The following is a 16462-nucleotide window of genomic DNA, read 5'->3' as shown; positions in this document are numbered from 1 at the left end:
CACAAATAAAATATTTACCTCTAGATAAAAAACACACTTTTCATTTTGGAAGTGTTTCTGATTTCAAAAACTGTCAGCATTGCAAGGGCATGCCAGTCTTCCCCTCAGGACTTAAAAAATTATTGTTGCCTAGAATAGTTCATTTCTGGCAGGGTGCTGAGAAAAGACCTTTCTTTAATTTCTGCAGTTCAGAAATGGTTGTTTGATGATAACAAAAGGCTAAGTGGATTTTGCCCAGTAGCTATTGCTCATCAGCACAAATAGTGCCTTTCTTTTGGGTACTATTAACAGTCTTTGACCATTGAAGTTTGTGTTCCTAATTTTGTTCCTGATGCTCTTTACAACATTAAGAACATGTGCTTCATATTTTTGTTTTGCATCAGAAAAGGCTTTTTTTCTCCTTCCTTGGTATTTGTATATAACAGCATTAAGCACAAAACATCTTCCTATCTGAGGACATATTTATATCTTGGAGAACATCTTGATAATTCTCTATTTTGTAAGTGTTTAAGTGTGTGAACATATATATATTCACACAGACACATGTAAAAGATTTTTGTCCTCTTCACCAATTTTATTTATTTATTTGTTGCAAGTAATGTAAATGAAATATTTAAAAACGCCTGTTAACAAAGACAGAAATAACATTTGCAGAAGTAATGTGTGACTGTGAAAAAGTACCTGGGAAATATTAACATAGTAGTCCTAAGAAATAGGAACGGGGAAGAAATTGGTCAAAAAAAAGAAAATTAAAAAACACATAACAGAAGGTTGTGGGTTGACTCATGGAAAATGGGTAATTTTAGTGTAAAACAAGATCATCACTATCAGTTCTATTATAGATGAATGAAAAGGTCAGTTCTGATGAAGAACAGAATTTGATGGCAGGTCTCATTTTCTAAAAGTATTGACTATTTTGTTATACTCTTGCTTGGGAAGAAGTTCTGGGTTTTGAAAACTTCAAGTTTCCGAGTTCTTACAGACTTGCATATTAAATCTTTCATCTGTACTGTTCCAAGTAGAAGAAAAAATTGTCTATACAATAACAGGAATTCTCTGAAATTTATAACTTATGTGGGAGGAAAGAGGAAATTTAATATATAGATATAACTTGCTTTCAATGAAAATCAATACTATTTTTATTCTTAATTGTGGATGTGGATTTAGGAATACCTTTTTAGGATGAAAAATGGGTGCCAGCAGAGACCTAACCCATCAGAAGTCGTATACACTTCACAAGTTTATTTGATAATATTGTTACAAAGAAATATAGGTCTTCATAGATTAATTCAGAAAAGAACTTAATAGATCTAGGAAACCAACATTTTTAGATCTATGGGAGTGGATTCTCTAAGTAATGATAAAATTCCTGATTAGATCCTAAAATATACTGAAATAGAAGGGGGATGGATACAGCAAAGGCTGGGGGGGGGGGGGCAATCCCACAAAAGGCCTGCTGTGCTTACATCACCTGAGACATCTGAAAGAAAGGGAAGTGATCTTCATAGTAAGTATTCCAGGTTTTCAGAGGTTGATATTCACAGTTTTGGCCTGGAAGCACTGAAGATCTTTATTCTTTTTTGCTATTGCTTTGTACATACCTCACAGAAGTGAACGTTTTCTCTATTTGCACTCTCAGTGAGGGAATTCATTGTAGAGAGGATTAAGTTGGATGGCTGAGACCCCACAGCCAATGATGGCCAAACATACTAAAATGATTATTTCTTTCTTTTTCTCTCTCAGCACACACTGACCATTATTTGGAAAAATAAGGATATCAAGAACTTCAAGACAGCAGGGAAGAAATATCGTTTCTACGAGGGCTTGAAGGAATCCTGAAAAGTGCTGTGTTCTTAAAATAAAGGGATCTCCTCAAATTAAGCTTTGTGCTCAGAGCTTGAATTTGAAGAGAAAAATTTCCATTCCTAGCCAATAAGTGACAGAGACAGGAACTAATGTTATAAAATAAATAATTTTTGAACATTAGTAAGCTTTCAGTAATGGACAATAATGGAAGCATAGTTTCTGAGTTTATCCTACATCATATTGCATAAGATTAGCTCTAGACTCTAAAAAATGAGTGCCACAAATTTAATGCTGCTGAGCCAAAGTGAATAACATTGTAAGTACCATCAACAAAATCCTCATTCTTATTGTAATAGTTTTCACTCGGGCAGAAAAATCACAAGTGATACAATCTTTCACACACTTATTCTTGGGAGAGACTCTGTGCAAGTTGTCTTCTGTAACTCAGCTGGATAAATCATGTAAGTGTTTACAAGAGAAAGCTAAAAATTTATTAACTAAAGTCTTATATTGATAAGAAAAAAAGTATACTGCCTGAAATACTTTTAAAATTATTTTATTATTTGTGATTTCTATTTCTTTTTTCTTTTTTTATAATTTTATTTTATTATTATTTCAGCTTAAGATTTTATTTGCAGAGCATTTAAGCCATATCTCACTAGAGATCCAGAGGAAGGAAATGGACTGTCATCCCAAATTAATGTTGAAGAACATCTTCAGATGATCCATGTGTAAAGAACAACCAGCAAAATTTCCCCATAGCTGGCCAGATACTATGGTGGCTTCTTCAGTCATTTTTTTTAGATCTTGCTGGAAGAGCTGACTTGTTTTCACTTGTTGCACATAGCTCAGGACTTCTGACTCAGATTTGTTGTACATTTGCACAGGTTAGGGATAAATTCTGAATTTTCAGGGTACTAGTGATGCAGAAGTCTATGAATTGTCTGAGGGTTCTCTCGTGCAACACTTGCAACATGTGTATATGCAATACACTTTTTAATTATTGCAAAATGTTGTCCAATGATTACAGTGTTCACAAGAAAATAATCCAAGAAATTTTAGGACAAAGGAAAGCATCTTAATTTCTAGATTTTTAGAATCCAGGAATATATGAAACTATTTGTGTTATATCATAAAGGAACTTATTCTCAGCAAAACTATATTTGTAGTGTTGGCAGCAAATGTGTTTTTTTTTTTTTCTTTTACCTTGTAGGGAAGGAGAACTAGCAATTTAATAATAAAAAAAAATCACTTCATTTTTAAAGCAATAAAAGTCAAAGAAAGGGCTAGCTACACAGACACAGTGAACAAAAAACATTCCTAAAGATGGTCCTAAATGTCAGTACAAGGTAGGATAGGATTAAGAAGATCTGGCACTCCAGAAAACGTGGTAACATCAAGGTGGGCAGATGTCATATGGAATGCACAGCCAAATTTATATATGCCAAAAGAAATAGTAAGCGCTAGTAGAAAATGAATAATGAGGTAGAGATAAGGACTACAAAGGTGATAAATTACATATGTCAAAACTGTCTCAAAAGATCTTTTTCTTCATTTTAAAAATGAAGTTCACATACTGTTACAGCTGGGGATATGTGAATATTCAAAAAACCAAATACTGAACTCTACCACAATTCCTTTCTCCCCCTTCTTTTTTTACTAGTGACCCATATCAAGAAAATATTAGACCGAACCAAAAAACCCTTTTTTTATATGTAAAAAATATGATAAAATGTGATTTTTGGCACATAAAAGCACCAGAGATTACACTTGTATTGAAAATGTAAGACTAACATGGGAAAAAAAGTCAGGCACATCATAGCAAGTTGCTGTGTTCTAATTTGTAGATAACACAGGGGGGTGGGGGTTGTTGTTGGTGGCTCTGTTAAGATGGAATTTTGGATATTTTATCCACAAGAAAATCTTGCATGCTGACAGTTGGGAACCCATGGAAGGAATACAGACAAAACAGTCTATCCGTGTAGATTTGGAAGTTTCCTTAGTCTTTGATTCATATGATCACACAAGCATCTCAGCTTTACTAAAAATTAAAAGATAGATTTGTAACATAACATCAAATAGGAAAGCTTAAATGCAATGAATAAAAATTTATTCTAAATGCTTAAAAATATAAATGTGCAAAAAATTTCTGAACAAATTTTCACTATTCCAAAGTCACAGATATAAAACAACACAATCAAGAAAATTAACTCTATCCAAGCCAGACCCAGCACAATTTTTTTAAATAATTGTGCTCTGATAGTTTATTAGCAAACATACAGAAAAATGGTTAATTACATAATTTTAAGATTGCCTTAAAGCTAATAAATGAATCTTTATAATTTGGTTTATTTAGAAAACCAATGAGTAATTAAGGCAGCACTAAGATAAGATAACTTCTAATCACTGGATACAAGAAATTATGTGTCATAATTGCAGGGATTAGTTTCGTCTTATAATTGATCACATTTTTATACATTTTATTATGTCATGTATTTTCACATACTGATACACGCTGAATTTTTAAAAGCAGATAGGTACTAGGAGACAGGTGCAACAGGTATTTATTTATAATAATGGTTGGTTTGGCCACTTCAGATGGACAGATCATATTACCCCAAAGGTAAATATTCCTGTAATGACTTCTACACATGCAAAAGGGAAATAAACTTACAGTGTGAAAAACATTTACAGTTTACCAAAACTCCCCTTCACTTTAGTAGAGCCGACTAGACTTACTTAAGGCAGGGTCTAGCCATTTCCTGAGCTAATGGGGAAAGACAAGTAGGCCATAAGGAATTTTCCTTTTGTGATGCTATAGTTTTATAGCATTCCAAAGGCTGACTGCAATCTCACATTTTAGGTAATATTTGAAGGGAATTTTCATTTCTAAATAGCCACACTGCGGTGGAAATGTTTTTTTATATAAACTTTTTTTCTGTTGACAGCTGACATTTTTAGTTTGAGGGCTTTGTGAAGTTTTACTCAAGCTACCTAAGAAGAAAAGATTTGGAGCATGAGTTGGATAAACTGGTCAAGCAGCATTTGTATTGTATTGTCAGCTGACACGGGAAAAGGCATGCAGGAAAATTGGTTCCAGAAACAAGATAATTTTCAAGACTGATTTCTTATATATATATGTATGTGTGTGTGTGTGCATGCATATGTACATATATACTGCAAGGTTAGAAACAATCACAGATTTCAGTGCATTCTAAAAAATATTTTTATTTTAGCTACCTTTAAATATGCAATTAATTATTAATTAAATTTCATAACACTGAGCTGAAAATGAACTTTAAAATTCAAAATAATTTCTCCATGAATTCCAAAATTAGCTGGATTAAATAAACCTCTGAACATCAGGTCTTTGCCAGATTTCAGTGACAGCAAATCTTAACTGTGTTTGTGGAGCGCTGACAGTTACTTCATAATTTCCATAAGTGTTTTTCCACAGACGCAGTTGGGAATCCTTACTGCCTAGCACATTTTAAATCCTGCAAACACAGGTCCTTTTGAGCTAGAATATAAGAGTGGAGATGAAGGAGGATACAGATGAAGAGTAAATATGGGCACATGGCATATCTTGTATGTACGTAAAGGATTGGGAGTTGCCTAGCTTGAAGATATGTAGTGGCTACATTTATGGACTCCTAGCTTTTTGGGTGGGGACATGTGAACAAAGGAGGAATGAAGTGGGGAATATAAGTTTGATACACTAAAGAGTACCTGCACATTTTCTAAAGAGGCACTTATTTCAACAGTAGTTGCTGTTGCCAATGGTGGTAGTTGAACAAAGTAAGTTTAAGAGCATTTAAACTGTCTGAACTGAATCTCTCAATCTTTCATTCTTCATATTCCCTCTGGAACAAAGATGCTGTAAAATCCACTATTTAAAGCAAAAAAGATGCAGAAAAAGGCTTTTCACTGTCTCCCCTCCATCTTTCCCAGAAGTTCCTATGAGCTTCTTTTGAAAAAGCAATGCATTTTGGGGCAAATACACAGAGAGGGGAAAGAATGACTACAAGGTTTCCATTTAGCACTACTCTCACAAAAACAGAGTTTACAGAGTGGGAGACTGCAGAGTGAACCCCTAACCCAGATGGACCTCCTTTCTGTGCTGTGCTACCATGTAGGATTCATCGATAGATTCTACAATCATTATTAGAAATGGCAGTTGCTTTCTAGATCTTCTCTGCTTGCCCTGGTACTACTGAGCTGCTTTCTCCAATTCCTCAAGCTTTCAAGTTATTTCCCCTGTAGCACTATATATGTTTATAGCTTGATGACTAAGCATTATATATGTTTCAAACTTTCCACTCCCCTAATGTGTCTTGTTAACTGAATTTGTAAAATGTTAAATTGCCCCTTATCTTTGAGCTAAATCATATTGTCTATGTGAAAAACTCAACCCCCAAATTAATTCCACCTCTTTTGTTGATGCTTTGTCTACAGTTGACTCAGCATTTACCACTGCCATTATTTGACTTGCAAACCACTGAACAGAAAGTTCTTTCTGATTATGTAGGATTTTGAAGCAAAATAATGTTTTCTCTTTGCTTATTTACATAGAAATACAGAAAATGCTCTCACAGTCCTTCAGCTACTTCACACCTCTGTAGGGGCTTAAACTCTGGAATGAAGTGTGAATTTACTGTATCACCACCCCACATGGGTTTCATTTAAGAAGGTTCACAGGAATGCATTGGCAGCACATTCCAATTATCTCTTAAAGAAAAGCTTAGTTTTTGGACTGTTTTGTGCAAATGAATAAGTACAATTTTAGAAAGACTGCTTCCCCTATTACCATACACAACAGAGAAATAAAAGAGAGAAAAAATTCAAACTGAGAATACTTTAACTCTCTTCATATCCTGAGCCATCTCATCAGTGAATTCATTGCTCGTTCTTCCACTTGTTAGGTCAGGTAACTATATGACATTTAAAATACTTGCTAAAAGATTAAAACATCTAAAAAGTTAGAGTTACTCCATTACAGTGAGTTCATTTAATATTGCTTTTGAAACATTTTACAGCAGTGTAATGATAGAGCTTAATTTATTCCCATTATCTTTTATTCACTTCTATTTACGAAGAGTGGAGCTGAAATAATCAGCCCTTTTGTTCCTTAGGCTTCCAAGAATATATTTTCATGAATATTGTACAAGTCATCTTTTTGCAGCCATCTCACATACTAATTGCAAACGTCTATTTTTATAATAAGGAATGGTATTAGCAGACAATTAAGAACAAGATCATTGGTTGCTCTGAACTGCTTTGAACAAAAAATAGTTCACTGAATAAAATTTTCTTCTCAGTAAATGTATACGGCCAAATATTGAAAATATATATACTCAATTCTTAAAAGGTGCATCTACAAAAGGAATAAGCTTTGTATACATTTGCCCGAGAAATAACTGAAAAAAACCTCTTGGGATTTGTACCATTTATTACAGATTAATAGATCTCATCCTGTCTAATTTTATGACCCCAGTGTCTGATAATTTTTCAACGCAACTTGGGGGAGGGGGAGATTTTTTTTTCAAGCTGTGTACACTGAAAATATGGGCATGACGGTGTGCATGAAAAACAATGCTTTACATTCATTCATGCTCTTGGTATAAGTCAACATATATTGGCAGTGAGTGCACGTCAGAGGTAAAACAAAGCCAACGATGACAGCAGGACAGGCTTTTTTCAAGATATGCAGATGAACATATAATTTCTTCCCTTTGAAATCTTCAGACTTCCAACAGCAAGCCTAGGCAAACTTATTTAAGGGTTCTTTCTAGTAATAATTATTACCGTTTTGTGCCATAGCCTCTTTTTCATTGCTGATTGACTAAGAACTTTGGTGCATTGCACAACTAGCTGGCACAGGAAACTCATGAAAAGACATAGGAAACACTGACTTTGAACTCTAAGCTTGCATTTTAAAAGTTTTCTGAGAAAAAGAAGAAATTTTATTTCCATCACGAAGGAATGCTCAAAGGCATGAGGCAATCCTTCCCTTAGAGTCAGCAGGTGAACTAGTCTTGTCAAAAAAACGCACAGAAGTTCTAAAGTTAAGTGACCTGTATTAGAGCCTTATCATGGGGCGCCAACCTGATCTATCTGCAGCCGAGGCTCTCTGTACAAACAGGGATTTGCTATCTGGAAACATCAGTGGCGCACTCTACACATTATTAGGGAGGTAATTAGTAGATTTTTACTAAAACTAATATATATTGTCTTTTTTTTTTAAATATATATATTTATAAATGGTTAGCAGTTACAAAAGGATTACAGCCAAAACATTGCTTGATTTCTAATCGTGTACAAAACTGTACAAAACTGTTTCTCCTTCATCTCAGCAGTGGAAGGAAATAGTTTGACTGGAACATAAAAGAGAGGGAGACACCTCCCCACACCCCCAAAACTAACTGATGGTACTGAACCTACCACATTTCTCTCCCCAAAATGATAAAGCTTCTTTTCTTGTCCTCTTCTGTATACATATCAACTATTCACCAATTATGAAGGAGGGTTTAAAAATAACAGAATTGGTCTATTCTTCCTCTACTTCTTTCGGCTCATGCCTACTTAGTTTGCTTAGCTGTTGTTGTGATGGCTCATCACGATTGTTCAGAGCATGAATGTTATGCTTGCTGGTTATCAAACCAAAAAGTTATTTGCCCTGACTCCTGCAGTACTGTAAGTACAACCAAACATTGCCTCAGTCTGTGGTAGGAAAAGTCTGGGAAAACATTTTTTTTCTCGGGGTCAATTATTGTTTACCTCAGACCAAAATTTTTAGTACCTCTTCAAATGTCTGATCTGGGGGAAGTGCCTCTTAAATTATCTGCTGCCCAAGAGAGCGTTAAAATGTATGGAGTTTTCTTTTTTAATAATGGGCAGCCCATTTCTATTTTCATATATAAAAATAACCCACCTAGGTAAAGCAAATGTAAACTTCTTAAATAAAATTAATTTGTAATAAGTTTTATATACATACATATGTATTATTACCAATTATCATTTTAGATATTATTGAAAAGAAAAAAATAATGACCCACCATAGCTTTAAATTATTCACCCTTATTTCTGTTCCTATGTGTCAACAAGCCTACTTATCTTTACCTTCTGTCTCTTATTCCTCACAGTGATTAAAGAATAACTGATTGGACAGAATATACAGTAGATGGTAATACACTGTAGATGGTAGTAGATGGTTTGTGTTAACTATGTTACGAAACTTAGTTCATACTTTTAAGTGGTATGCCTTTTTTGCTTAGAAATGCCTTTATTCAGACAGGAAGTTTGGTTCTGGATGCTAATTTGGTAAGCCAATGCACACTCAGTCTTCTGCTCCATCGTTCAAAATTTTAGTTTACAGGTGACAAATGCACCTAGCTACAGAAAGCTTTCACTTTTCTGGAAGGGGCTGGTGTTGCACGGTCAAAGGGAATTGACTTCTAACAAGAGTAAATAGGGCCCTTGAGTAGTTAACTACACCAGCTAACTCAGCCAGTGGGGTTATTTCCCTTGTAGCTGTTTTTCGCTATTCACACTCATAAAATGCTCCCCTGGTTGGTATATACACCAAAGAATAATCAGCTTAAGCTTTATGTTTGTTGCCTAACATCCTTAACAAACACATGCCGTTACTGAGCATTTTTACTGTTGACTGGTGACAAGTTAGATTTAATAGACAGTTTTCCCTACATCACTACTAATTTGATAAATACAGTTAATTTAAAACCTTTCCTGACACACTGCTCACATAATTCATTTTTATTTAAACAAAAAAATCAAAGTACTTGAAGGTCAGACATTTTATGTAAGGCAAATTCTTTAATGACTGACTAACTTCACATAGATAGCTCTTGATAGAATACATAAAAAATAAAAATACAGCACTTGTCTACATACTGGTTTTTTTTTCTTTTCTAAAAAAGGCATTCAGAATTAAGTAGTGTTTTAGAAAACTAAAATAAGATTCTCTGTATTTCAAGTAAGCTCTTGAGTAGGTAAAAAGAGTTTATTGCTGTTGAATTGATTTTCTTGGTTAAAACCCCCAAATCTATTGGACAAACTACTGCAGGATTTTAGTCAGACTTCAGAAATCTTCTTTTGGTCCTTATCTGGCATATGAATGCAAAAAAAAAAACAAACCAAAAAAACAAAAGTCACAACAAGATAATTATATGAGGCCTGAACTGATGTACATGTTTATTATATATCAGCAGTCACTTGTCCAATTTTATTCTTTCACTGTTTAATTTAATTTCATATTCTTTTTTTATTTTTGTGGATTTTCTTTTATTCTTTAATTCTCTTTTCTCCTAAGTTGCATATAGGACAGGTGAAATGACTAATCAGCTGAAGGTAACTGTGACTCACCATGCAAAGCAGAAAGCGCCTACTTGACCTATTTAGGCAAAATATCAACTTAAAATTGTTTGAGTTAGACAAGATGAGTTCCTCACTAGCTCTGGACTGGGCCTATTTTTCTTTTCCCAATCCTGGTTCCCCTCCTTGCATGATGTTTATCCCTATCCATCTTTTTCTTTTCCTATTTACATGAAAATTAATGTATCTAAATCTCAGTTCTGTTGGGGTAGTACCTTTAGTACTTGCTAGCCTATGAAACAGTAACTTTTGTTCTTTCAAGCATACCTGTTTGAAATGTAACAGAATTATTTAATGCTTTTCTAAGGCTGAGTGTGAGGACTGCAGATTACTTCAGGGACACAATGTGCATTTATCTACTCAATTCAAGAAATGTAGCAGTAATGGTACTTAGAGTCAATTTACTATTCAGTTATATTCATTTAAACATTCCTTTTTAAATTGCATATGGCTGATTGCTAATTTACTTGTTAGTTAAGAGTTTTGTAGAAAAAATAAAAATTATCTTTTATCAACAACGTCTTTAGGAGAAGCCAATTTTTTTTTGACAGAGAAGACTAGATTCATCACAGGCACATAAAGAGTAAATTCTGGAATCAATTGTAAAATCATCCTAAATTGCATGTTTTCACATTTAAAAGACAACCACTCACTACAATCAGAAATTATATCTTTTTTAATGGAGATGCATATTTACATACACGATTTGAGATTTTAGCTGAAAGTGAATGATGTTGTCTCATAATTACAGGACAGTTTAAGATCATCCTAATGAAAGCATTTCTATAGAAACTTGAACTTGGAAGAGTGAAATAAACAAATGAGTTAATTATTTGTAGAGGTGTTTTAAGCTGACATAGGTCTGTGTCACCTTGCAAAGAACCTAACAGTCCTAAACGTACAAAGTGCTAACACATATTAATGCAATATTCAGATGTACAAATCCTAGATTGCAGAATTTTTCAATCACTACAGGTAGAAATGTTATAGAAAAAAATATGAAAAGAAAATTATATTTCACATTCTTACTAATGTATTTTGAGGAAGAAAAATAGATTTTCATCTAAGAGGCCTTGGGGAGATCTTGAAAAGATTTCTGCTTTATGCCTGTATTAAGTGTTGCCCTCTTTTTCTCACACTCTCTTTCTCCATCCCATATGTCTTTTAAAATCCAGCTAGTCACTTTGTTCCATTCTTCCATACTCAGAATATTTCTATCACAGCCAGAACTTGTCTGTTCTTTGGACAAACACAAAGACAATCTGACATTCACTGAGAGAAATAACTAAGGTCCCATGAATCTACAGTGTTTCCTGGCATGGATTACAATATGAACCATTTTAACATTATATACTCATCACCCATGAAATAAGACAAATTTTATTCATGCATCTAAACAGAGTTTATGTTACATGCTCAGTCATGGTTTGTTTTAAAAACAGCCTGCCTGATGAAAAAACAGATAGAAAAAACTGAATGAGCAGGAGAAGCCAGTTCATAAAGAGTTATGTTGTATCACAATTCCTTTTAAAACTCCAAAAGTGGTTTTTTTTTCTGGTCCATTAATCAAGAGAATAACTCCAATACAACATACATGTAATACAATATGGCAAATACTATATATGGCAACTGCTTTGAGCAGTAGGAGAAATTAATAAGTATTATTTACAAATTAAGATTTATGCTCCTAAATTAGGGAATTATCTGAATATTACACTTACCAATTCCTCAAGAAAACCCCAGATGATACTACATCTCAATTTTAGTATGTAGAGCAGTGGAACTTTTGAACATTTGGTGAGATAAGGAAGAAAAACTAATAAATGTCTTTGTTCTGATATCTAGCTTGTTTTCAATAAAACTCACATTTAGTTTGCTTCTGAAGAAGGGTGTTGCAAAGCAATACTGAAGTAGGTTGAGTGGTCTCAGATTTTCAACATTTTTAAATTATATTTTCTTTGGAGAGAATGTTATAGCTCATTTGAAATTTAATTGTAATTCAGCTAAAACTTACCTTATATGGGTAATGATGAGGGTTGTAGCCGGAATGAAAAAGTCATCCACTCTGTCAAACTGCTTTCCCACTGGCTGAGTATGGATTGTGTGATGAGAAACACTCCCACTGGCTTGTGTTATCACCTACATAAAGTAACATCATTATAAACTATAGAAATACTCTTCTAAAATTTAATCTCTATCCAAATAAATTAATACAGTACTGCTCCTGTATCCCATCTCTTATATTATCCTTCAGTTACCAAGAAAAAGAACACAAATGACAGTGAATAAAGTTGATCAGCATTACAGATTTCAGAGAATTGTTACATACCTAAGCACTTAATCTTCACACTTACTTTTTTCCTTTTTTTTCCACCACTGAGTCTATATTTATTCATTTACATTACTAAAGCCTCTAGCAGTTCTTAGTGCAAACTAAATTTTTTGTTTACCTTTTTTTTCTTACACTAGATCCTAGAGTGAGATTAAATTTTTTAAACACTTCAGCCAGAGTGAAAAGATAAGATGTTATCAACTGATCCACAAGAAGTTATGGCTATGCATACTCCCAATTCTTGTCAATCATGAGGTAATTCAACATAGCACAGACATATTTCAGAAGAGCAAGTTGATTTGAGTTTACACATTCCTTAAGTTGTTATGAAACAATTTTCCTCAAATCCCCAAATCTGAGGTAAATGTTTATGGGTGAATAAAAGACAATTCCATATAATAGCCACTATGATATTCACATACATGAACTTAAGAGCGGATTAAAAAAAAGAAAATAACCAATTATCTATACTGTAAGGAAAAATGAGAGTGAAGACAATCAGCCGCATTAAAACATGCTAAGACTGATTCAATTATCAGTCATTTTCTGGAGAGAAGTGACAGCTAAACTCCCACAAACTACCTTGCATACTCATAGTTACTAAGTGGCTGTAGGTGCTAAAAAGGTGTTTTCAAATGTTACTCATTTTTCTGCTTGAGCCTTGTGTTTGAATTTCTCTTATTCTTTATCATATATATATATTTTAAATACATAAGGATTTCATTAACTTCTAAATAAAAAGAAAGTTGAAATAAAAAGTAATTTTGAAATTATGACATAAAGATGATCACCATATTCTCAGGGGATTACTTTAAATAAGGAAAAGAAAGTAGTGAAAAAGTAAGAATGCAAGTACAGCTTCTTAAAATGTTTCTTTAGAGACTGTCCCTAGGCTTGCCACTGCTCAGAGGCACGTGAAAAGTAAAGATTTTTAGTATTTTACATCAGAAAAAAGCAGTAAGTAAAGATGGAGCTTGTCACCTCCAGGATGTCAATATAATTTTAGTAAAAAAGGAATATGCCTAAAATGCAGTTTATCTTCTAATTAAGGAAAAAGCATCATAAACAGCAACAGTTTGCTCTCAAAAGACTGGCAGTTACAAAGCACGCTGCTGCTTTCAGCTGTATTCCTTATCCTTCTATCAATTCAGCATTGTCACTTCTGAGTAAGGGTGTTGAAAATAATCTCTAACTTTTTTAGCAAAGTCAGTTGTCTGAATTGTTTTCTGATTACCTGAAATCATTTCACTGCCCCTGCTGGGGTCATGATAATAATGCTTAAAGGAAAGTATACAAAATGTTGCAATTGCACAAAGGTTCGACTTGTCTAGATTTCCTTGCATATAATCATTCTGATCACCTCACCTGCAAAGTTGGTGAATTCTTTTCTGTGTTTCCCCAGCTCAGCACCCAGACTTGATCGTGTGATTTATCGTAGTGTAGTTTCACTGGAACAGGATCTGTACTTACTGCCTGAAGCATAATGAAAATAGAAATCCTTAGTTTCTGCCACATTTTCAAAAGAAAAATAATACATATGCTTGAATTAAAATCATGACTGGACATGCTTTTCCTGATGTTTTAAGACTGTATTTAAAAATTATGCTGTCAATTGTTGAAACAGCCCTCTGATTAACTCAAAGTTACCGAATTGCTGAAAAAGTAATTTTTATTCACTATGTGAATAAAAATAACATTTGACATTAAGATTACATTATACTGAAGTTATTAAGAACCTGAAAACAAAGGTTTTAAATCAAATTAAAAAGTACTTATCTTCCTTCCTTACCATCACTCTCACTTTACACATATCAGTTTAAAAAGTACACCAATTTTTGGAAAATGGCTAAAAAGGGAAGAGTATTCTCAAGCCACATACTGAAATCAATGCAGGGTGTTACTACACAGTCCTGCATAAAACCAACACAATATTACTACACCCAAAGCTTCATATCTCTGCTAGACTGGATATATTCTGTTGAAGCTGGAAAGATTGTTTTCATATGTTTTCCAATTACAGTTGCTACTTTTGGTAGTCTTGTGGTCAGAACCAAAGTGCTTTCCCTACGACCTCGAGCACTGTCTCTTGAGACCACAAACCTTTTAGACAGTTGAGCTCTACACCTCCTTTGTTATGAGAAGAACTGAAGACTTCAGAGGTATGAAATGGGAGCACAATGTATTTGATTAAGAGACATTCTGTATGAGGTAAACAACTGAGGGGATTACTTTTCTATTTGCATCATTAAAGCAGAAAAAATAAGTGGAAATTGTTTTTTAGTCTCACCATTATCCAACTATAAAGCACAGCTTGTTTATCAGTTTGTCAAGGAGAGTACCAGCTGGCTAATTAAGTGAACCTAATTTAAACTAATGATGTAGATCCTCAAGATAATGCACTAATGGCTGGCTGAGACTGCTGATGATACTTAACTGTACTCCTGAGGTGTTGCAAGCCACAGCTTCATCTAGGCAGAATCTGTTTTTCCTTTTGAAAACGGAAAATGAAGCCAGGTTGCTCATCGGCTCATTTAAAATCAGGAAGATACCCCTTGAAAAAGGTCATTCATGTTTGATAACATTTTTCTGCTGCAGGCTAGAAGACAAGTTGTCTAAAATAATACTTGGGCTGTTGTATAGCTAATTTGTTCAGGTGTGTCAAATTTCCTTTTGGCTTCCCCAGACAAAAGGTCTGACCCATATGTGTTCTGCTGAATGAGTGCCAGCTACGTTCAGGGTCTGGGCCATGGCACAACCAGGAGGAGGAGAAGGAATTGCCCATAGAGTCAAGCACAGGTAATGCAGCTCCCAAGAGAGAAGTCAGCAGCAGAAAGGAGCTGAGAGTTTTGGAAGCAGGCTTTCACAGCTGTTTCTAGCTAGCCAGGCTGATCTGCCAGCAGCATGGTGTGGACTGAACGATGATGAGGTCTGTTTACTTCAGCATGCCTCTAAGTCATCCCAGTTAATGGTGTGCTGCTAAGCAATACTGGACAATTGCAGGTGACAGTGCTTGCTTTCAAGAATTTGCAAATGAAAGCAAATACTTCTCTTAACTTTATAATGATAATTACCTGGTTAAATCAAAAAGCCTACATATATCTCTCTAATTATAGACCATCCATGTTTCCAATACATTTCAATTTAGTCTGCTCTAGAATCTTCTTTAAGTACTTATTTTGACAAATATAGTTGTCATAGAAATAAATCATCCTCAAATCTAGCTGTTTACATACGCACTGGACCTTGTTCTCACCAACAAGGAGGGGCTGGTGGGGAATGTCAAGCTCAAGGGCAGCCTGGGCTGCAGTGACCATGAAATGGTGGAGTTCAAGATCCTTAGGGCACAGAGGAGGGCGCACAGCAAGCTCACTACCCTGGCCTTCAGGAGAGCAGACTCTGGCCTCTTCAGGGATCTGCTTGGCAGAGTGCCATGGGACAAAGCCCTGGAGGGAAGAGGGCCCCAAGAAAGCTGGGTAATATTCAAGGATCAACCCCTCCAAGCTCAGGAGCGATGCATCCCAACAAAGAGGAAGCCAGGCAAAAACACCAGGAGGCCTGTGTGGATGAACAAGGAGCTCCTGGACAAACTCCAACACAAAAAGGAAGCCTACAGAGAGTGGAAGCAAGGACAGGTGGCCTGGGAGGAATACAGAGAAATTGTCCGAGCAGCCAGGGATCGGGTTAGGAAAGCTAAAGCCCTGACAGAATGAAATCTGGCCAGGGACGTCAAGGGCAACAAGAAAAGCTTCTATAGGTATGTCTGGGATAAAAGGAAGACAAGGGAAAATGTGGGCCCTCTCCAGAATGAAACGGGAGACCTGGTTACCCAGGACATGGAGAAGGCGGAGGTACTCAATGACTTTTTTGCCTCAGTCTTCACCAGCAAGTGCTCGAGCCTCACCACCCAAGCAGCAGAAGGCAAAGGCGGGGACT

The 16462-nt window shown here is 35.0% G+C and overlaps 1 protein-coding gene across 4 annotated transcripts in view; it reads right to left on the bottom strand.

Moving 5' to 3' along the window:
- FSTL5 (follistatin like 5) overlaps window positions 1-16462 on the bottom strand; it is a 421124-nt gene that overhangs the window by 18864 nt on the left and 385798 nt on the right. For all 4 annotated transcript variants that reach the window (XM_076336585.1, XM_076336583.1, XM_076336586.1 and 1 more), the window contains 2 exons: window positions 13895-14002; window positions 12212-12336 (listed from right to left, as the gene is read on the bottom strand). In XM_076336585.1, coding sequence (XP_076192700.1) covers window positions 12212-12336; window positions 13895-14002 — 233 coding nt within the window. The remainder of the gene's footprint in view (window positions 1-12211; window positions 12337-13894; window positions 14003-16462) is intronic.

Source organism: Aptenodytes patagonicus, chromosome 4 (genome assembly GCF_965638725.1).
Source record: "Aptenodytes patagonicus chromosome 4, bAptPat1.pri.cur, whole genome shotgun sequence".
Lineage (NCBI taxonomy): Eukaryota > Metazoa > Chordata > Aves > Sphenisciformes > Spheniscidae > Aptenodytes > Aptenodytes patagonicus.
This window is presented reverse-complemented; position numbering and strand designations above follow the sequence as displayed.